Source organism: Limulus polyphemus, unplaced genomic scaffold (genome assembly GCF_000517525.1).
Source record: "Limulus polyphemus unplaced genomic scaffold, Limulus_polyphemus-2.1.2 Scaffold7408, whole genome shotgun sequence".
Taxonomy (NCBI): domain Eukaryota; kingdom Metazoa; phylum Arthropoda; class Merostomata; order Xiphosura; family Limulidae; genus Limulus; species Limulus polyphemus.
Genome location: NW_013673018.1, coordinates 1,728 through 26,409, shown reverse-complemented (window position 1 = coordinate 26,409; position 24,682 = coordinate 1,728). Strand labels below are relative to the sequence as shown.

Here is a 24,682-nt window from a genome sequence, read left to right as displayed (position 1 = left end):
AACGACTGAAATAATAATTTGAGTAATAATTAATATGTATTTGTTACTTTATAGATTTATACTGTTGTTACTTTATAAACGTTTTTACGCTTATGCTGCGAGGTAAAAACGGTTGCTGCTATGATTTTGTCTGGTTTATGAGCTCATTGCTGTTCTAATTTAGGATCTTCCTTTTAATAAATTCTTGAAAATGTTAAAAAAGAGAGAGAGAGAAAGGGGGCCCGTGCTAGCTCTCGACGTTCCTGACAGTAGTATATGTAACATCTTAAATGCCATGTTAAACTCAAATCAAAAGAACTTTAGAAGTAGCCACAAGTAGTCCTTCGTTGATAATCTTTATGATGAGATATTGCATATTTTCAATCACAGTAGTATATGTAACATCTTAAATGCCATGTTAAACATAAACCAAAAGAACTTTAGAAGTAGCCACAAGTAGTCTTTAGTTTTTAGCTGTTAATGATTCTAGATCATGGAGTTTTTTAAAGTTTCTTGAAATCTTTAAGGCTGTTACCCACTTAATACACATACTTTTTGTACTCTCAGTGTTTACATAATAAACATTTATAGCTTTTAAAAATATGGAGTAACAGCTAGTAGTGAAAGATGGTTTTGAAATATGACAGATGTTGTCAGGATCAACAAAATGCTGGATTATCATATGTTTAAAGCATGGTTAAAACAGGCAGATACCTAGCTAACTTTAGTCTCACTACAATGTTGACTAGATATAAGTATATTCAATGTAAATAATTGCATTTTCAATGAACTCAACCAACCCTTCCAGACAAATTCTCCATTTAACCACCTGTAATTCATCACTTTACAGAAAGGTTACCAATATGCTCAACTCTGGCATTCAGCACCTACTAAAGATGTATACATACACATATATACAAATTAAGGACAAGGGACCTATTGATCTATCTAGGCCATCCCATCCATTATATAAAACTGTAAAAATAAAACACTCAAACCCAGTCCTTATTGTTCAAATACTTATCAAGCTTTGCCTTAAATTAACTGCATCTACCACATTTGAAGGCAACCTATTCCAAAGGTCTACCACTCTGTTAAAAAAATAATCTTTTTGAAAACAATGTAGCTTAAGTCCAACTTTTATTTTCCTACTAAATTAACATAAGAAATGAAAAACTATGTAATAGAAATCATGCACTCTTTAACTGTAAGAATTTTCAAATCTGACAAATCTTTCTGTTATAAAAAAATATTACATCAGAACAACTTCAAAACATATTAATTATTATTAGGAAAAAACACACAAAAACTTGCCTTTTGTTTATAAATCTCATCCTTCACACCCTCCATATTAATTGTGACATTCCAGTAGGCCCCCAAAAGTCCTGTCTCCAGGCACTTCACACCGACCTGACAGTTACGGTACACAAACAAGTTATTCAACTGTATCACTTACCGAATAAGATGTTCAAAGTAAATAGTAACTCTTGCATTGAACTAAATATTCTATTAAAGAAAAGTAAATAACTTGAGAAAACAAGAAAAGGATAATTTAAATGAAATGTTAATGTTGTCAAAGATGGCAAGATCAATAATACTGTACAAAGATTTGTAAATACATTCAAAAATTAATATTACAGTAAATGCAATGGTCAGGATTCTTTTCCTCTACTAACTCATGTGATATACAGAAATAATTTATATTCTGTAAAGAAATCATAAAATGGTTATAAGCTATTTGTTTTAATGACACACCTTAAATTTAACATTTCAGTAGGTAAATGTAGTTCAAATGCAATTTACTATAGCATTTAGCTGTTTTCTTTTGGCTTTAGAACATTAATGGATCTTTTATTCCCCTTTCTACTTCTCCCACATCTCTGAGAACTCTTGCATGGAAAATACATAGTTATGTCAGGCAATCACCAACAGTCACACAGCATCATGTGACTTTACACCTACGTATCACTACCAGAACCTACTATCACATTTTTTCCAATAGTCTTGTGGTGTGGAGACGTGAGTAGAATCAGTATACTCTAGTAGTTGAGATAAATATCTCTTTGATGTACATCTTACTAGTAAAATGTTAATTTCAAATACTGCACTATATTATGCTACTACAAAATTTACCTAGAATTCCCATATCACAGTGGAGGCGGGACAGAATGAAGAAACTGAAAATTCTGGGTAAGAGGAAGAAGTAATATTCTCAGAAGGTCAACCTCAAAAACTGTTTAAATGGCATGTGCATAGCTGATGACTAGAGGTGAATCTAGATCTAGAAGAGGGGGCATGATGCATAAAGCAGTTCATTTATACATACACTTTTCAGGGCCCATGGCATTAGGCAGTCTACAAACCCTGTGTAAAATGGAAATAATGATCATAAATGTGGCATGTCATCCATACCTTATGGTGGACATGCCAAATTCAGGTTTAGGGTAAGTCACAGAATCAGACAACTGAAAGTGGACAATACCCTAGAGATTAAGGATGTAACAAAGATGTCCTGAACAAACCAGACCTCGAGGCCCCAGGAACAATGTTTTCCCAGCAGGTTACCGCAATCCAAGGCAGAGATACGAAGAAAGGTTGCCTAGGAGATAAGAGACCCCCTCTTTCTAATATCAAAGAATTGTACTCTGGGCAGCAAGAAGTAAATGTAGGTTAATTCCATTCTCAAAAGAAATTTGGACATGATGAAGATAACGGTGAAGGAGTGGGATGCCCTTCATATGCCCTCTCTTAAACGATGTTTCAGAGGAACTAAGGTGCCATAGCCATGGAGAACACCTATATTAATTGACAGGAGTGAATATGGAAACACTTTTACAGATATTCCTTACTGTAACATATGCTTAAAGTATTTTATAGGAAGAGAAACACAAACCCCAATACCCAACAAGTTGCAAAACATACACACAATTTCTAAAGAGTTCTGTATATCTTGAAATGGACAAAGACAGAATCTGAACAACCATCCTTTAACACCAAAACAGGTATCGCAAAGGAAATAACCAAGGTAGACCCCTCTCCTCTCAAAATTGACAAACTTTGGTATAAAGTTATAGTATAGGTGCGGGCAAAGCGTATCAATTAAAAATATGCTTCAAGTCACAACGTGAAATTCCAAAGGGTAATTTTAGGTTATATAATAATGGTCTCAGCAGATTTCCAAAGACACAACACTTGCATACAGTTAAAAGAACCAAGAATTTGAGAGTTGTGAAAGAAATCCGAGTTTCTTGTTAAGAAAATATGATCTATGATCATTGCGTGTTTAATGATTGAAAAACAGCATAAACACAGAACAACAATTTAACCTTTTCATAACACAGAACGAGTGTTAAGTAGAAATAGAATATTAAAACAATTCCTACTTTATTGTGTCTAATAACTAAACTGGGTAATTTTGGTGTGAAAATACACAAGAAAATCAAGAATTATAGCAACTGCAATTCTGATCTGGCCTAGAATAAGCTAACGATAAGAAAAGTGTTTTCATCTTTACTTGATGAACATAATCCCCTGAACTGGATGGGCTTCATCCATCAATAGTGATAGGCATAATATGACATCAGATAAGAAATTCCTCAATTCACTTCCCTATTGGCTGTTTGAGATCCACTAAAAAGAGGGTATAACAGTGTGTCAAAATATTATCAAACTTAATGATGGGTTTGCAATAATCTAAAAGAAATCATTCTTTATAGGTCTAATAAAGATTTCCTGTAAGAATAGAGTTATAAAAGCATGTCAGTAACCACAAAGGTGTACTTTGTTGCCAAAAAGGCCAATCACATAAAGCTGGTATGAACAAGGTTTGTTGGTTTACACCAATTACAATAAGAAAAAGAAATCAACTACATTCACATGAAGTATATTAGAAAGTTAAAGAATCAATCCAGACAGATAAAGAAAGAGGAGGGCCCAATACCATAAAATAAACCCCAATCCATAGAGATTTGATAAAGCAGTGGAGAAATAACTCACCTACTAAGTAATCCACTCAATGACTCTGTAACTAACACACTAATTAGTTAACTCACTCACTAACAAATGAACTTAATAAGTGAGTTAGTTGTTGGGTGAGTTGTTAGTCAGTGACTAATTAACTTATGCACTAATTAACTAACTGACTAGCTAACTGTCTCATTAAGTCACCAACTAACTTATTATCTAATGGACCAACTCACTCACTCAATGAATAATTCATTAATGTCTTAACTCACCAACTAGCTTACTAACTAACTCACTAACTCATTCAGTCAATACTTCTTTCACTAACTAATAAATAAACAAGTAATTAAAAAGGATGTTCAATTTACTACAAAATATGTTGAATCAATGTTTCAGTTATAATTGCCAAAATTACATAAATCATGGGCACATATTTCATAAAAGTTTTAACTGCTTTCTAGATTGTTGTTTACAAAATCGTGTTAAGTTTCATGACTTCTGCATGAAGGAAAAGGAAATAAAAGACAAAAAAAATGAGTGAACAACAATCAATATTTGACTGGTATACAGCACTGATTAGGTCACATGAGCCTAGCATGCAGATTGTATATGGTCAACACAGCCACACTGCCATAATGCACGATTTGTTTTGTAGGAAAAACAATTGACAAACTTAAAACGTTCTATGAAATGGAACTGAGATGCTTGAAAATAAATGTTTAAGAGGGACTTTGCTTTGTATTACAAATAATGTAGGCAAAAATATTCTCCTTTTTACAAATTTCAGTACTTTCTTATACTTTTTTTTATTTTTTATTTGCACTGTTTTCACACGCATTCCTGTGAGACAGGTGACTTGGACAGTTATTAATGTCTGCTAACCTAGTCTATCACTGTTAATAAGAGCTACAAGTGTACATTTCCCTGTTTATCCAATGTAAAGTGCATGCTAATTCCGTTAAATGTTGGTTAAAAAAAGTTTTATTTGTTGATACAAAACATGCTGAAAGTACATTACATTTCAAACTTATTAGTTCATAATTATCATGAAAGAGGGGGAAAATAACTTGTTTGACCATTGACAAATGTTTGCCAGTTAGTTTAAAATTTAGTCACATAAGTGTCAACCATTCTGTAAAAAAAAAATCTCAAGTTGCATGATCTTAAACAGAGGTATAACTAGTAGTTGAAAAAACATCACATTTTAAATTTCATATTTTGTAATATAATATTAAGTTCTAGATATACATTTGTTTTAATAATTAATTTCCTAATAAGAAATAAAACACACACACACAATAAGAAAATTTAAACACTCCTTTAAATTTGGGGAATTTCACAAAGATATGCAAAAACAATGCACAATGGAAGAGGCTTATCAACAGATTATTGTAGTATGTATTTTAGATAAATGTTGTGCTTAAAGGCAGCTTTTTTTAAAAACAATTTTGCCCATTGTTAATGACTGTTCTTTATATTCAGAATCACATCTGACTATTAACTAGGAAAAATAAATGCACGTGTTCTGGATGGTCATTGGCTAAATGCAAAGCCACTGGATTTTACAAGTTAGCTACTGCTAATTTTGAGCCCTGCTACCATGTATGTAAACAAAATTATTTTATATTATACACATTTAACCCTGCAATTCCAAACCAATTTCAAAGTTACGTCTGTCAATCCCTTCCATAAGATTAAAATAACATCACATAATACAAGACTGTTACTCCTGTCAAATGTTATTTAACAAATGTACATTAAAGCCTCACCTGTAAATCTGATTTTGTGCCTATGTTTGATAAAGTGGCAAGTTCTTTTGTTGCCTCCCAGACTTTGTTGACATGTCTTGCGAGGCTCATTGGTACTTCAATAGCTTTCTTCAAACCAGCCTCCATAGCTGTCTCTCTTCTAGAACAAATATTTAATGTACTACTGTAATACTGACAGATGAAGGTACTAAAACAATACTGACAGATGAATACAAGTACTGAAGCTACTAAAACAATACTGACAGATGAATACAAGTACTGAAGCTACTAAAACAATACTGACAGATGAATGCAAGTACTGAAGCTACTAAAACAATACTGACAGGTGAATGCAATTACTGAAGCTACTAAAACCATACTGATAGATAAATAAAAACACAGGTGTCACTAAAGTAATACTGTAATATTGACAGATGAATACAAATACTGAAGGTACTAAAAAATGGTTCAGGAAATTTCGTTCAGGTGACTTTAGCTTTACAAACTGTGATGGCAGGGGCCAACATGTTGAAATTGATATTGATGCTCTGAAGACGCTTGTTGAGTCTAACCCAAGGCAACACACTTGTGAAATAACCCTGAAATTCCATGTCTCTCATGAAACAATACGTAAACATCCAAGGAATATGGGAAAACTCCATAAAGAAGGTGTTTGGGTGCCTCATGAACTCTCCGATGATCATCGTTTCCAACGTGTGAACGTTGCTTCGTCTTTTCTGGTGTATAATGAGCGTGAACCATTTTCGGACATAATTAATACTGGTAATGAAAAATGGATTCTCTACGTGAATATTAAACGCCAAAAACAATGGCTCAGTTCTAGATGAAAACCACTTCCGACCCCAAAACCTGGACTCCATCCGGAGGAAGTGATGCTTTGCATTTGGTGTGACATCAAAGGAGTAAATCATTTCGAACTCCTCAATCCACAGCAAACTGCCAATGCAGAGATCTATAGTCAGCAACTGGAACGTTTAAATCAAGCCCTTCAACAGAAACTCCCTTCACTTGATGACCTAATATTTCTTTATTCTATAACAAAAAACAGTTTTGGCAATATTACTTTGACTTAATGTAAAAAATAGACAAGTACTTACATTACTATTTCTTCTGGTGTGTTCTTAGGCAATTTCATAGCTGCCTATGTGAATAAAAAAAAGATACTTACATTTCAAGCAACTTAATACCTGTGGTTATGACTTACTTTTTAGAATAAAAGTAATTTGGAACACGTATACATGTATATGCATCAAAAAATACAAAAAACAACAGTCACAACTTCATGGGTAATTACATGAAGTACAAAAAAAAAAAAAACAGACACCTCACAATATTGTGGGGGTTCTAACTATGTTTGTTTGTTTGTTTTTAATTTTGCGCAAAGCTACACAAGGGCTATCTGCACTAGCCATCCCTAATTTTGCAGCGTAAGACTAGAGGGAAGACAGCTAGTCATTACCACCCACCACCAACTCTTGGACTACTCTTTTACTAATAAATAGTGGGATTGATAGTCACATTATAATGCCCCCAAGGCTGAAAGGGTTTGCTGGGATGGAGATTCGAACCCATGACCCTCAGATTGCGAGTCAAGAGCCCTAACCACCTGGCCATACTAACTAAGTAGCCAGTAAGTGTAGTACAAAAAAGGAAATACTACAAAATATCAGTGGCTCTATAAGTGCAAGATACACAAGACTGAAAAAGTATTTTATTGCACAAATAAATGTATACTTACTTCTGTTTCGATTAGAAAAACCAATCCATATTATGTAATTCAACATTTCAGAAGACTTAAAGTGCTGTAAAAGTAATTTTGTTGGATAATCAAATTCTATAGTAGAGAAAATATGCTGTCTTGTTTGAAAATGGACATGATATTAGATATACAATAAAGTTCACCAGTCTTTCAAGTACCCCCTTTAAGTGTAAACACTAGAAATGATATTAAATTTATATGAGAAAGTTTCCTTATGTTGATAAATCATCTCGTGTTGCAAGTCAGGCTGCCCTGAATGATCTTTGTGAATGTTTACAGCCATTTCAAAAGTTAATTAGTCTTATTTCCACTGCTCTATGACAGAATGCATAGTTCCTGCAGTTCCAAACTGATCAAACTTAAGACCTTTTAAGACTAATCCTTAGATAATTTAGAGACCTATTTTCACAGCAAACTGATAAAAAAAGAAAAAAAGTATGATAAAGAACTGTTTAAATGCCTCTATAAGTTACATATTCAATATTTAATGCATTTAAAATTAATACCAATGTGCTTAACAACAATGCGCATTTTTCATATATTAACTCTCTTAACACAGGCTCAGTACCCGGGACCAACCTCGTAACCATTTTGTGCTTGTTATAGTTTCTAGAATGAACACAAATTATAACACGAAAACATAAATGTTTAAACAAAATAGCTTAAATCTCATAACATTATACATTTATATATATTTACTATTTTTAGTATACTGACCTTTCACCCGTGCCTAGTTAACAATAGAGAAGTTACAGTGACATGACTCATGTGCACTCATGTTACCGATCAAATAACATACAGGTGACCTGTCTTGGCTATGTTTTAGTAGACTGGTATTTTGTAAAATACAGTCACATTTCCATTGTTATACATTATATATGTATATAGATTATTGCTATTTAGAAATAAGTTTTTAAACTTATTTTTCTTAAAACACAGAATAGTAAATAAAGAAGTAAAGCAAACAATTATCTCTACTAGTTATGACCTTTGTACTCGGTTGCTGCTTGACGTAGGTTGTTAAGCCTTTTAAAATTTTGCATGTGGAGGATATGAAATTAAATAAAAAATTTTTAAGTTGTATATATATATCCAGTTGAATAATCAAAGAATCATAAATTATTATATCATTACCATAGAATTCCACTATAATTTATCAAGCTTGGTAACTAAGCTGTATTTCAGTCTAAAAAAAATGGAATTTCAAGCAGACTAAAGACAACCTACTTCCTTGAAATCTTGGTTCGAGAGAACGAGATGACGTCCTAACAATTTAAAATGGCTGAGAATGCCACTAAGGGACATTCTAAGCTTTAAATTGGTTATTCATGTCATATATAGAAGTGTATATAAGGGACCGTTTACAAAAATGGAAAGAGGTGGGCAGGGGCCACTGTGTTTGATTCAGTACACGAGTGTTATGTCAGCAAATAGAAAAGATAAGAGGCTCTTATTTTATATTCCAGCTTGTCAATATTGGTAATTTGAGTTCCTAATTCATTCAAAACTATAGACATTTTGACATCACAAACATCTAATTCGAACCAGTGATGCATTCAACATGATACACGACACAAAAAAATTGATGTTTAACTGTTTTGTTAATATTTAATTTTAAATTCTGAAATTGAATAATGTATAATACATAAATTTGAAATATAATCTACAGTTTGATACCAAACTTATTGACATAAATTCATGAAATAGTAGTTCAATAAAATTTTGAATGCGAGTCAACAAATGTAATGACATGGCCTTTGACTCGTGACCCATCTGGAAAGGGTTAATATGATGTGTTTTGTTACACTTGTAGATCTACTTAAAGGATGAATGTTTCATTTTGGCCTGTGATCAATTTCAGATTTTTAAGATTTTCAAGGCCTTGAAAATACAAAAACCAATTACAGACTTTTATAGGCTCTGCAGGAACCCTGATACAAAATAATAAAATATTCAATGAAAGAATTAATTAATCTTACTAATAAATAGTACATAAAAAAGAAAAGAAGTAAGTGGTGTTGAATATTTTGAATCTCAAAGGAAAAATGGTAATTATTTGATATAATTTCAAACTAAAACATTATGAACATTATATAATAGCCAGGTAAATAAAGACTATTTTCCAAGCCCAAACAAACAAAATGAATTATGTCAGACTTAGAAATACTTACCATATAGTCATTGAAAGCTGTTGTATCAGAATCAATGAGAGTAATCAGTTCTTTCATAGTGTTGTGCAGAACAGGAATAAGTTTTCTCATATGGGCATCATACATCTCCCATTGTCTTTTACCATAAGTCATTTGACCTACCATTGCTCCTAGGGCAGATCCCTAAATGTTAAAACACAACTTATTAAATGTAGAATACTGATCTCTTCCAAATTTTAATTATCAGTAACCTAGTCTGTTAACTACCCATATTCAGATGGCATGGTATAGCACAAAATGAATTAGCTGAATGGTAAAAGGAAATCACCTAATAGAACAACACCAGCAAAGCTCAAATATTTGAAATGGAGTTTTGTTATTTTCATGATATAAAAGACTGATTTAAATATTAGTGATTAATTTACATTTTTGAGTAAATATTTTATTATTTTTAAGTTTTGTTATAATAATAGTTAAAAGCAGACAATTGAAGAAGGTTTTGTTAATAACTAATTGGTGTAGAGAATATAGAAAGTGGCCAGACGACTATGTAATAGATATAAATAGCGTGAGATGAGTGGGAAGACAGACAGATAATAGCGAAAGAAAATAAAGTTGGCGTGAAGTTAAGTACCATAGATGTGAAAGGCTTAACGTTTAATATGTTAGCGTGAAACTAACAGTATAAAAAAAGATAAGAAGGATGATTTTATTCCGTTAAAGCATGGTTCTAAAGTAATTGAAGCAGCTTGGGTGCACTTTGATAAATGAAACAGATGATCTTCAGAAGAAAGAAGACCAAACGAATTATGATAACTTTTGCCACAACTGTAAGTGAATAACACACAGAATACTAGTATGATAGTAATATAGAGAAGATAGTTCGACTTGTCAACTGAAATTCTAGAGTAATTTTATAGGCCTAAGTGGACTTTTGACAAGAAAAAGAGAACTATATATAAATAGTGTTTATGATATGCTTGTAATCTCTATAGTGTGAAGACTTTGTTGTACATACGTTTAACTTGTTCCGAATATATATTATTTGATAACAAGTAAAATGTGTGCTGTTTATTCATTGTTGAATTTATCACTAACTAGTCACAGACACCTACTATAGAAGAATCCTAAGCCCAACAACAACATAATATATATATACTATTAAGAAATATAGGTAAAAATCCATTTATTTTGACAATTGGCAAAGAGAAGAACTTGTACATATAATATTCTTTTTTAGAATCTAACAGTCATCAGAAAAATAAATTTTAAGTCAATATTTTGTCCGAGGCCAACACAAACAAAACAGTGAAATATCTAATTTTAAACATCTGAGATTTTGTATAGGAAATTTTTTGTATATTTTATTCATCCACTCGATCTCAGTATGAACCAAAAGCTTAATAACAGAGTTACTCTTTATACTCTGCATAATATTATAGAATGAGTTATTAGAGACATAACGACATACCATAGCAGCAACAGCAGCAGCAACTGATCCACCTCCTGGTGCTGGTGTCCGTGCTGCAACTGCTGTAATAAACTCTTGTACAGTTTTCTTGGCCAGAGGGCCCACACGTTGGTCAGGAAGCCTATATTCAATTATTTTTTCTTTTGGGTTAAAATGGCCTAACGAGTTTAGACCAAGTCTGTTGACTGCCTAAAATTTAAAAAGTTGTGTATTTCTTTAAAACAAAGTATTTCTAAACTAGTAAGACTGTTACATAAAAATAAACTAACAATATAATAATTTTCTAAAAAATAGTCTGTAATAAACAAATCTAATGAAGAAAAATTGATTGCAACAATAAATGTATGTACACAGGTAACAGAAAGAGCACACCTTAATAAAAAACAAACTATTTAATGACAATACGAAAAGAAAAAAGGAAATTTAAGTATATATTTAAATATGGTTTGTTTGTTTGAAGTTAAGTGCAAAGTTACACAATGGGCTGTCTGTGCTCTGCCCACCAAAGGTATCGAAACCAGGTTTCTAGCATTGCAAATCTGCAGACATACAGCTGTACTGCTGGGGGGTATTTAAATATGGAGAAGTATATTAACCTAAGTATAAAATTAAATAAAAGAACCATATTTTTCTTAATAAATGAGTTATATAAAAGCACTATTAATCAACTGAAGATTTCTAGTGGTAGTTCTGAAAAATCTATCCTGATTACATTAAAACTAACAACTAAACACTTACTAAAACAATTCATCTAATATACTTACAAGATGAACTTTTTGGTCTTCTTCCAATATAAACAGGTTTTCTTTTTTAATGTAGTATTCTGCTGTTTGAAGCATAGCACGCAAGGGAACTAAACCGACGATCTGAGACCCTGTTACTGGTATTCTTAGGTCTTGAGCATGTTTACAAACCTACAAATATGGATCCATAATTACAAATACTTGTTCAGTCTTTACTAAAAATAGTAAATGAAATATACTTAGGATAACCTGAGTGTTACAAAAGCATACAGCCACCTGGCTTCCAAATAATAATTTTGTATTATATTGTAAGTATCATGTTTATTTATTTTTTGGTGGCAAATAATCATTGGTGTATTACAGAAGTTCTGGTATAAGTGCCTCTAAATACTTTTTCTGAGAAAATGTTCAGATTTTCTGGCATATATTTACATGTAAATAAAGAGTTTGTAAATAAAAAAACTGAAAACAAAACCAAACAGAATGAAAACTTCCCATTAAAAATGTGTGGGTGTTAGAAGTATTTGGTAATGACACTTATGTCAGATGACCTTCAAATAAAACAAACATTAAATAATAGTGAATTAACTTACCTCTTCATAAACAGTATGAATGGGAGTAGCATCATGATCTGTGAGGTTCAGGGATACCTGGGCCAAGTTGGCTTCATCTAACCACCAACCAATACCCTGACAATTTTTGAGGCAACCTGGCTATTAAAGAAGGAAACAAATGTATTTTAAACATTTTAAACTTTTGACATGAACAAATATTTTATTATTTAAAAGTGGTATTGTTAGCACATTTTCCATTATTCAAAACATGTTGGAACTTGTCAAAGTTGTGGCTGAAAAAATTTATTTCATTTAACATTGTTTTAATTATATCTCCTAGGGATTTAATCATACAGTTATCAACACTGTACAAGTTTTGCTTATGTATAGTATAGTCATTCAGTTACTTTAAAACTTCATTAGAGGAAAACTGTCTCATATAAAGATTTACATAACATGATGACGGAATAATCAAAGTAGCTATCTGATTTCAAACAAAACAAAAGATGCCTATAGACAACACTGTGGCTGTCTAGATGTTCACAGGCTGGAGTTGGACAATTATGTCAAAGTTTAAACACTATTATTGCACATCTCTTGTTATATCTACACGCGTTTCTGAACACATAAAAACAATTTATGGATAACAGACAACTTTTCTATACTACGAACACAAACAAAATGAAAAACCAAATAAAGTGATAGTGCACAAAACAAAAAAAAAACAAAGTAAAATCAGAAAACAAGATTCCCAATTAGTTTTCTAAATTTACATAAATGTATGTTAATATTTTCTTAAATCGAAAATGAATTTTCAGTAATACTTACCTCCTCTCACACTACAGCTATTAGTCATCTGCTCAGGTTTCTTTTCCTTTGTCCATCTAAGCACTGGTCTGATTTTTTCTCACTTGGTCCAATTTTTTATTCCCCACTTAAATGCCCTTAGCGATAGCTGTCTCACGACACTTTCCGTCTTACGAAGATAGAGGGTGCATTGACGTTTGATCTGATTTTTTTCTCACTTGGTCCAGTTTTTTATTCCCCACTTAAATGCCCTTGGCGATAGCTGTCTCGTGACACTTTCCGTCTACGTCAATGCACCCTCTATCTTCGTACCGTATATATAAGCACCTCCTTCAGATAATATTGTCACTTTTTCGAGACTGACCCAGTCCACAATCTCTAACACCGGCTCTTAATGGGTAGGAAGGGTGGGAGAGTGTGAAAAGAGGTAAGTATTACTGGAAATACATTTTTGATTTAAGAAAATGTTGACTTCCAAACCATACTTAGCTCTTTTCACACTACAGCTAGAATCCCACATTTATAAGGTGGAAGGGCCAGTGAAGGCATTATCTCTACAGAATGCATCTGCATAGATCGTGGTCCTGCCAATAGAAGATTAGCACCCTAGTGGGAGAATCGTAATACATCCAGAACAGGTGTGTTCTTTACCTGGAACCTAAACCATGCATTGCAGGTGGAATTTGACGTGATCTATTATCACTATTGGCCAGGCCCCAACCAGGTAGCCGAGGTTCCACTGCACCAGGTTGGAATTAAAGGGCCATGGCCCCTAAATCCCACGTTGGTGGTTAGGGCATTTGGACCACAATATATACATATATATTTGTAAGTGGATCCCAACCTGCAGCTATATAGAGATACGTTCCAAGCCACCAGAATCACAAGGATAAGGTAAGGAACACTTAAGTGAACAAATCCTCTCCTCCACCTGAAGAAGTCCAAAATCAACACCCCAAACTCGGTTGGAATGACGGGATCCTGTATGCCATTCTTAACCAGAGGAAACACAACACATCCAGTCTGGAATTATGAACACTCGTTCTCATTCCCCAACCACTTACCCCGAAATTATGGGGAGGACGTGGAACAAACAGTGCTCAACCAAGGATCCAGGATGGGGCCACTCTACGTTCAGAATTAAGAGAAGACAATGGCCCCTCTTACATGAACAATGTACTGAACCAATATTGATCACGATGAAGGGCCATCTCAACCCAGCCGCACAGTCGAGTGGAGGAAAGTCACTCGAACACTCTGTCCACCTCCCCAGTGACTGGAAACCAGGAGTGGTAAGGATTCCCTTGTTCCACTAGTAGAATAAGGGGGTGGGGCAATGCATGATGGAAAGTCCTGAGGAACAATGCTCTGGATACAGTGCAATAGGTGCACCAAGTTCCCTATATTTCAAAAAACAAACTGATCCTCATATATTCAATCTGCTGATTGGCAGGGATGGGCAGAATCCCCTTATGCTTTCAAGCTCATAGAATAGCGTTAAATATCAGGGAACAAGGACGAGGTGCTGACCAGGTGAGTAGTTTTGTTTTTTTATTTAGGAGGGAAACTATTTTAATTAAAAGAAAATAAATATGATCGAAAATATTCAATTTTATTTCTAATTATTATTATAATTTCAAGATATGCATACCTTCTCTCACACTACAGCTACTATTTGACTGCTAGGGTTTTTCTTCTTTCACCCACCTAAGTATTGGTCTGATTTTTTCTTGCTTGCTCTAATATACTTTATCTAAGTTGCAACAGGCTCTGTAGAAATGAGATGTTCCATAAGACCACCTAGAGGCAGACCAGGTAGTATCACTGTACTGTGCTGGACCTCCAGTCATGGACTATCATGCTTTTCTTTAGTACCCAAAACATTAACATTGTAGGAAATCAGAAACTTTCTGGCACCACAAATGGTTGCTCCCCATCTTGATATGAACTCAGCTGGACCATAGTCTGGCTTCCATTCTGGCTTGGTGATCTACATATATCAAACGTTTTGAAATGTCAAATAGGAAGTTAGTCTTTGTTTTGGTACTTGTTTTAGTAAATCTAAAGTCAGCCAATGAAAGAGAGATCATCAGTTAATTTTAATTAATTATTATTTTGAATTCTTGAAAAACATTCTAGACTGTTACACATGACCTTTTTTTTTTGTATATAGGTGCAGCTATAATTAGAATTAAACAATCAATTTAATCGTACAAATGAATAATTTATAATTCTTAAAAAGCATGCGAGTAGATCAAACCAAAAAGGTTTTGCTGGAAATGGTTGAGATCACATAGAATACAGGCCCATTTGGAACAGTTATTATAGTCTATTGATAACTGTTAATTCCTACAGACATCTGTTTAAATGTAACATCTACACAAACAACTATGCTGTTTTCATCATGATAACCTTCACTATGTTACATAACAGCTTTGACAAGATGTATGCCTAATTTATTTTGCTACACATGCTCTGTAACCTAACACTGTGTGGAACTTTTGCATCTATATTTACCTAGAAAAACATTATTTTTTTTTTATTACTTTTACTTTTAAATTTCAAACATAAGCACAATCAGTAAAGCAAAAAAAGGATATATTGCGATTGAAGTTTTATTTGACAACCTTTATTGGCTCTTCGTCAGATGGATTTCTTTATTGGGTTTTTGAATTTTGTGCAAAGCTACTTGAATGCTACATATACTAGCCATCTTTAATTTTTAAGTAATAAACTATAGAGAGAAGGTAGCTAATCAACACCACCCACTATTTTTAGATATATAGCACTGTTATTGTTGTTCTTTCATTCATAATTATATTGTTACATATTCTCATCTCCTATTTATAGAATTATTCCATTATTAAACAATCACAAAAACATTTAAAAGTGCATAGAAGTTTCATTAAAATTCAAAACAAATAAAAACCAAGTTTACATATTTGATTTATTGAAACTTTAGCATTAAGCTTAAATTTCGACAAGCTCAAACACATAAGAGTCAATTTTTACTAATTTTATCTTTTAATTAAAGTTAGGTGCATTATATAAATGTTGTTCATTTATATTTTCCAACTTTATGTATAAAGTCAAGAAAAGATTGTAAATTCAGGTCTTTCTTTCAAAAACATTCTCTCAGTGGAATTTGATATTCTTCCGATGAAGAACAATTGAAAGTGTTTGAAAGTTTGTGGATTCAAACAAACTTCAATTGAATGTGAAATATTAGTCTAAAAATTTCTTTTCCTTTTTATCTCTTTACATTTATTTCTATATTCCTGTTCACCATTTTTATGCAATGCTTAATTTCTACCGTATCTCTCTGGATCAGAGATCTGGAACCCATTTGGAATGTTTTTAATTTGAAGGTGGAAAGTATAATTAATTTTAACACTGTCTTGATTGGGTTGCCAACTCACAGCTGCATTTATCCTCTCAGCCTCACTCAAAGTAGTAACATCAATAATATTTAAGTTCTTATCTTCTAAAACTCAAACCTCCACCTTTCAACAAGGATCCAGCTCCTTTTTTTTTCTTACAGAAATTAAGCACTGCTTTTAAATTTCAAGTAACAGGTCTCTCTCACACATGCACTTGTCTTCCAACAAACTCTGTCTAAACTTGTGTGCATTGACCTGAGCAGATCCTGCACTAGTAGAATAAACACTTGTTCACATAGGAAAACAAGCTACAAACTGGTTAATGATGCCAAGTAAAACCTTTTTGATGAATAAGACCGAAACAACTCAGACCTAGTTATAATTGTTTTTCGTATTTGTATATTATCTGGTGTTGTGTAGCTATCTTATGGAACGAAAATATATAAAGAAGTAAATCATTGAGCAGCTAAGAACAATTACCACAATTACAAAACTCAGGTATGTCAGGAGTTTCATGGTCAGTAAGTTCAAATGTTGATCAGAAGACTGACCACTTAATACATTAAGATACAAGTGCAAGTGTAAATAGAAAAATTTTTATCTTAATTAAAAAAGCTATAAACTTTATTACACTCAGCTCATCACAGTTTAAAAATTAATTCACTTTTTAAGTAACACAGAACCTTCAAATAAAGCTACAGATTCATATACGAGGCCAGCTAAACTTATAGTAAAAAATGGACATTACACCAATAATAATTTTCTAAAGTAACTTTTTGTCTCTAACCAATTGTTTTGTTGTTAAGTTGTCAATTAAAGATCAGAGAATGGTAAAATTATGCAACTTGTTAATCCTTTTCTAGTGAAATGAGATTTGTAAATGGGAAGTTTGCTTGGATAAACTCCTTATAAATTACAGACATTTTTTGCTATCTTTATTAAAAGTGTTAATAGCCTTAGTGAAAAAGTGTAAAGAGCAAATATAAATATGAATAGAGAAAAGTTTGACATTTTTCACCATAATGTTTTTAATACAGAAATATTTAGTAATTGTTGGACATTAACATTCAAATTGACAAGAAAGCTTATATTTTATTTGGCTAAAGCTTAATAACCAGAGGCCATAAGTATCACAACTATTACATAGAATTGAACACAAACTATATAAAAAAATTATACACAACTCGTAAGAGATACCTAAATAAGTCACCTTTTCGTTTATTCCTTCATATTCCCCTACTCGTATCTGAGATACAGTCTTTCTGTGTTCATGCTGAGCAGCAAAGCCATAGAGAAACACTACAGCAGAACAACACCACGATCACTCTTAGTGTTACCACTGCAACATCTAGATATACAACAATAATTATTTTTTGTTCTAGTTTTGTTTCACCTTTAGACCATACGCAAAAGTTACGCTTTTTTGTAAAAATAAACACAGGCCTCCTAGTGGTCCAGTGCAAAAATAAAGTTTTTTTTTCTAAAGATTCCTATCATTCCTAAAATGTATGAGGAGCAAATAGTTCAGAAACAAAAATATATAGTTAGGTATACATACATAGGTTTTCTATATCCGTCTATATAATTTCCATAAAGAAATCCATTACTTTGTTTATAATGAAAGAGATTTTACCACACAAGTTCTCAATTATTACTCCGAATAGAAAATGCTGCAAAACTGTTATATTTCCATGGCTCTATACTGGATAACTATGGTAATATCATGACTACACTAATGAAAATTAAACTTGCAGCAACATTTTTGGTGGAAAAAAATATAGGTTTTTCAAATTTTTTGGGTGCCAATTTTCAACAAAATAAAGGAAGTATATATGACAGAGAAAATAAACGTTTTTAATATGCTTCAACTGGGAGGCCTGTAAGAATTTTATTAATATATACATAAATATAACCTTCAATGATGAAACTTTTTTGTTTCATACCACAACAAACTTACAATAGGAATTGCCCTTCATTTGGGATGAAAAGATATAAATTATTATAATATCCAGTTTCTGTTTGCAAACAGAATGTTTTGTTCACTTGTAATATGTCATCATTGCAATAATACCATGTACTTTGTACCCTAAATTTTGAGCCAATCACACACACACACACACACACACACACACACATATATATATATATATACATAACTATTAAATCTGCTGTACCAAATCAATAAGCTGTTTGGAAAACTTGTATTTATATATAAATTAGTCAGGAAAGGCTTGAACTTTCTTCAGCTTAAACTTATGTAGTGTTTCTGTTTGTGGAAACAAGTCATAATTTTGGTGTTATTAATAGTTGAGTTTCAACTGGACTTTCTTATGCAAAAGATGATTAGGTGAAAACAATGTCTAATTCATTGATCAACTTTACTTACCAGAATAACTAGATTAATTTTTATTGACAAATATGTTTTTATATAGGAAAGTTTAAAACACATAGAGAAATATATAAAGAAACTTTTACACCATTTTACCTGGAACATTCAACTCCGCAGCCAGTTTCTCTCCAAACTTCCTAGCACAGTAGATACATTCTTCCATTTCCACACCCTGAACTGGAATAAAAGGACAGACATCTAGTGCTCCAATTCGAGGATGTTCTCCTGAAATTACATCAAACAATTTCTTTTTCAAACTTGATAAAAAGAAGTAGGATTCTTGGTGACCAGGAATCAAATTATTTATCAATAAGGTGATTTTTCAAACAAAATGTCTACAAATGTACTATACATGTTTTATTAAGGCCAAAGTATCTATCAATAAGTGATTTTTAAAACAAAATGTCTACAAATGTACCATACATGTTTTATTAAGGCCAAAGTTTCTATCAATAAGGTGATTTTTTCAAACAAAATGTCTACAAATGTACCATAAATGTTTTATTAAGGCCAAAGTTTCTATCAATAATGTGATTTTTCAAACAAAATGTCTACAAATGTACTATACATGTTTTATTAAAGCCAAAGTATCTATCAATAAGGTGATTTTTCAAACAAAATGTCTACAAATGTACTATACATGTTTTATTAAGGCCAACTAACATTCCAATAATTACTTTTTTGGTAACAATTCCCACACGCATGTATGAGAGAGTTTTAAGATATTTTAACCTCACAAAACAGTGAATAAAAGAATAACCAATCTACTTTTGGTTTAGAACTAAAAAGCCTAACAGTTTGAAATAAATTCTACAACTAACACAGGAAGAAGTACTAACAATGAGTATGAAAAGCAAAAATCTCAATGACTAAAGGCACTTAGCTGATTAATTAAAACAGTTATATGTTATGTTAAACTCAGAATTCTATCCAAATTTTAGTTAGATTCATATAAGCCCAGGATAGAAAAAAATTTAGTTGACTAGACAGAACTTATGAAGCAAGATTTTATTACTATTTTAATTCTGTTATAATTACTATTTTCATTTAATTATTCATTTATTATTATAATCTACTATTAATTCAGTGGTTTCTAAGCTCTGTGTAATAGATTTTAAGGTACAGTGGCACATGAAAGTTCATCTTTAATGAATATATTTTGGCACAAAAACACAAGTTTTCTTAATACTGTAATTTTTGCAATTAATGTGACTGTTTTAAAGGCGAAGTAAAATTGTCAGCAAAAGCATGAAAGTAAAATTCTGATTACTGCAAGAAACATAACATTTATTTAATGTCTAGTTAACGACACTGATTAAGGTGACAATAAGAACATGACATTTTTCTACTGGTGATGACATAACTGCACTTAACCATTAATTAATTAAATGTAAGTATTGCCAAGTCATTTATAATGGAGTTTAAAGATTTTTCTAAGCAAGTAGAAACTGATATTAATAGTTTCAATTTGTACTTCTCTGTTTCAAGTCATCACTCCAAATGTATTTAACAAACTCATTAACTTCTTGCAATGGTCATAGGTATTAATTAGTAATAACCCATGTCTATTTCACAGGATAAAGGAAATTTGTCTAATACAATTAGAACTTTTTAAGGTTAATTCCGTTATACAAATCACAAAGTGGTCATGTCGACTGGAAACTAAGAAAGCCTGGTAACTGTGGTTGATTGCCACAACCTTCCTTTAACTGCCCTAATTCTAGGCTACCAAAATACATGGGCTGTCATTTTCAGAAATTTATATATTCTACAACTTTTATTCTTCAAGTTGGGCTGAAAATTGTGCATAATTAATTTATTTTTGTTAGTAGTCTGTAAATCTGAATAACAAACACCTTAGAGCAATTTCTACAATTTGGTTTTTCAATGCAGAGCTCTAAACTTTCAAGTTTTTAAAAATCTCTAATTAGTGCACAAATATTTTCTCTTCTTGCTTTCTTTCAGTGATTTTCTTAAATTCACATTCTTTTCCTTGTTCCCCTAGAGATTTTTAACTTTTTTTTACTCTGAGCTTGAAGGGAATTTGGTAAGGTATTTTCAGATTCATTACAGCCAGCTTATGTTCTTGAAAAGATAATACAGTGTCCATAGTTTATTTGATAATTTTCTAGATATTAGGCACTGAATTAGCTGGAACTCTGTTTCTAGTGAAACATGGTACAATACACAGCAACAATATTTATGTTAAGTAATAATGAGTCAACAATCTTTTTACTTTTAAAAATCTTCTTTGAATTAAAATTGTATTATGACAGAAATTATCATAGTTCATCGTAAGTTTGAAGTGATGGCCAATTGTAAATAACTGTATTATGAGGTGAAGAAAATTTAAATGTCAAGAATGTAGGGATGTGTTTTAAGATTTGTTCACTAACCATCAGGAGAATTCAAGCAGTTTCAGATTTTTTTCTCTTGTTAACAGAAACTGTTTAAAGATGTTTGAGTAATAATCACACAATAAATGTCATTCATATGGAAAAATTGTATCCGTTAATTTGTATAATGCCCATTACTTAAACAAAAGTTATATAACAAAACAAACAAAAATACACACTCCATCAAAATGTGAGGGGAGGAATGTCCAGCAACTGTATTGCTTCAACAAAGCATAAGCGACCTGTTATGGTAGAATAAGTATGAGAAACATTAACAATAATAATTTTCTTGTTTGAAAAAGTGCACTGGTGTAACCTTACGCCTTTCCCCCTCTACAAGACACAAGTTTAATTAATCAACAATGTTCTTGAAGAAAAACATTGTGACTAATAATAACATACTCTCTCTCTTACAACTTTGTTAAAGTTGAAAGGTCTGTATTTATTTCCTAATCAAGCTGTTAGTATTACACTGTTCTATTTTCCTGTTTATTTGTTGTTATGCATATTTTATTAATCAACAATTTCATGCTAAGGAGACTACGACTTTTAACCTGCTTTGAATGATGACTTTTAAATAAAGAGTAGTTTACTTAAGCCAACTGCAGATCTTTTAACTGGTTACACTAGAGTGATCTTGCAATGCAAGTTTCCGTATGTAGCTACGAGTATCGTAAATATCATCAAAAAACACATACGCAAACAATGTGCTTTTCTTATTTTTACTTAAAACATGATTATTGTTCTACATAATGCATTTTTAAACTACACGTGAATGTTTTATTTCATTTATATGGAGTACCTGTACAATAAAATGGTTTTGAATCAAATATAAATTGGTAGTTATGGTAGCAAATGATGCAAATTAGTACTACTGAACGTTTGAATCTTACTCAATGATGATGAGGAACCCACTTGTAGTAAATATACATATAGTAGAGATAAATGATATTTAAAACTTTTAACAAAACAAGTAATATTTCAACCTGCTGATGATGACCTAAGGGTTTGAATCTTAGTTTGATAAGGCATTATGAACCTTTGACAGTCAAAATGTATTGTACAATATTGTTTTCCCTAAACTTTAATATAGAATTAGATGTTTTTTTTTATGAACATTTAAAACCCACTTTTGCCTTCCCTACAAAATTTCTCATCCACAATTCCAGGAAACCTGGTTTAACAGAGAGAAAACAACTGATTGAGCAGTGACAAGGGAAATAACCACTTATATTTTTAGCTACTTTATACAATTTAACAGTTGTTTCACAGAATTTATATTGAAGCATGTAAACAACTTCGTGTATAATTTAACACGCCATGAATAAATAGCTTCACAAAATTAACAATTCAGGTATCACGGACAAATATTAAAACATCATATACCCATATATAAATAGTAAGGATTCACACGTCATGAATATACAGAATTATCCACCATCAAAATTAAACCAATAATCATTTAAATCCAATACTTCTTTACTGGCCAAGACTAAGACAGTAAAGAGTAATACAATTTAAACCATCATCACTCGTATTACAACGTCTCACCAGCTAAGGCACTCTATAACTTAAGAGGATTATGCAACGTGGAACAAAACATCATTAATAACACTAATATAATCACAAATCTTGGATTAACAGTTATATATATATATATATTCATTATTAAGTATAAATATTTCACAGATGAATTTCTAATAAATAAATAACAAAATGTTCAACTATTCCTTAGAGCTACCTAATTTCAGCAATAGTGGTGATCAAACAAAATATTGCAGCCCTATAGAGTTTATCAATCAACTCGATTGGAGTCACATAAAATAACTGATCAATTAAAATTACAGTTAAATCAACAAGTGTCATGAAAATAGTAAATTAAATGAAATTCTAATTATTCCAATTATCCAAGTAATTGGCATATTGCCATTATGGTTTCTCATTATCATTTTTGATTAACTCAAGGTTGTTCAGCTTAACCCGTTAGTGCCACAATTCACGAAAATAATCAACTGATCAAAATTAGCATTTCTGATTATCAATATTTCAATTATTCCAGCTATCCTAGACTTATGTCGGAACAATTAATTAGTTGAATACAATATATTAATGAGCCTGACAAATCAAATTATATTAATCACCTAAGAATATGCAATAAAAAAAGTCCTGTTTTTTTATATCCAAACACTTGTATGTGTTATCTTAATAAAACATCTTTCATGCTGAATCTTGTTGCTTCTTTGTACTACAAGTAGAAGAAAAATATGCTCACTCAACTTTCATGTTTTGTCATGTCAACATGCTTATAAGTTATAGATAGTCCTAGTTCCATTGAAAACTCCTTCAGTAACATCTGTAGAGTCAAGATAAAAATGCTGACTCACTTCTGTTTCCTTACCTTCATGTTTTGTCATGTCAACATGCTTATAAGTTATACAGTTCTAGTTGCATTGAAAATTCCTTCAGTAACATCTGGAGAGTCAAGATAAAAATTCTGACTCACTTCTGTTTCTTACCTTTATGTTTTGTCATATCAATGTGCTTATAAGCAGTTCTTGCTGCATTGAGAGCTCCTTCAATAACATCATCTGGAGAACCAACAAAAGTATAAACTGTGCGATTGGTTGACGGACTACAATCTGTATCCAAAAGGTCAACTCCATCTGTGTTTTGAATTGATTGAGCAATTTCTTGAATGATCTAAGAACATTAATATTAACAAACTCAGAGCCAAACAGTAAAATGATCATTTATTTCATCATTTAAGCATACAAAATAGTTAAACTGAAGATAGAATTTTATGTCTTGTGTGTGTGTGTTGAAATTCAAAGTAAACTACTATTAACTAAAGGAATCAATATACTGAATTAGTACATGCCTTTATATGCTTAAGCATCATTGAATGTTCGCTACTGTAGCTTATAAAATAGAACACAATGCTATTCTAATAATTATAATCTAAATAAAGTATAGCACAAGTTAAAATCCATAATAATCCTTGAAGAATCACTACTTTAATATATTATGCAATTAAAAATTGAACTGATAATTAATATGTTCAGATTTTCCACAGCTAAACTATTTAGTGAGTGAAGGTTTATTATAGACTTCAACTTTGGAAGCTTTAAATCTTAAGGATGAAAGTTAGTGGACAATGATGTTTTGAGTTATTTCGATTACCCGTCTAAAGGTCTGCTTTTATCAAGATGGTTAACACTTATGTCATACTGACATATACCACAATGAGAACTTGATGATGACATCATAATAATGTGGGCCAAAATGATAGCATTATGACATTACAATAAAGTGAAACAAACTG

The 24,682-nt window shown here is 31.8% G+C and overlaps 1 protein-coding gene across 1 annotated transcript in view; it reads right to left on the bottom strand.

The window, feature by feature from the left end:
• LOC106474591 (formimidoyltransferase-cyclodeaminase-like) overlaps positions 1-24,060 on the bottom strand; it is a gene marked incomplete at its 5' end in the record, with an annotated part of 26,019 nt that extends 1,959 nt beyond the window's left edge. Inside the window, 12 exons of the mRNA XM_022402904.1 lie at positions 1,294-1,389; positions 5,712-5,850; positions 6,809-6,852; positions 9,642-9,803; positions 11,092-11,280; positions 11,856-12,005; positions 12,428-12,547; positions 14,444-14,595; positions 15,050-15,185; positions 17,786-17,874; positions 19,061-19,189; positions 23,877-24,060. Coding sequence (XP_022258612.1) covers positions 1,294-1,389; positions 5,712-5,850; positions 6,809-6,852; positions 9,642-9,803; positions 11,092-11,280; positions 11,856-12,005; positions 12,428-12,547; positions 14,444-14,595; positions 15,050-15,185; positions 17,786-17,874; positions 19,061-19,189; positions 23,877-24,060 — 1,590 coding nt within the window. The remainder of the gene's footprint in view (positions 1-1,293; positions 1,390-5,711; positions 5,851-6,808; positions 6,853-9,641; positions 9,804-11,091; positions 11,281-11,855; positions 12,006-12,427; positions 12,548-14,443; positions 14,596-15,049; positions 15,186-17,785; positions 17,875-19,060; positions 19,190-23,876) is intronic.
• Between the last annotated feature and the right edge of the window lie 622 nt (positions 24,061-24,682).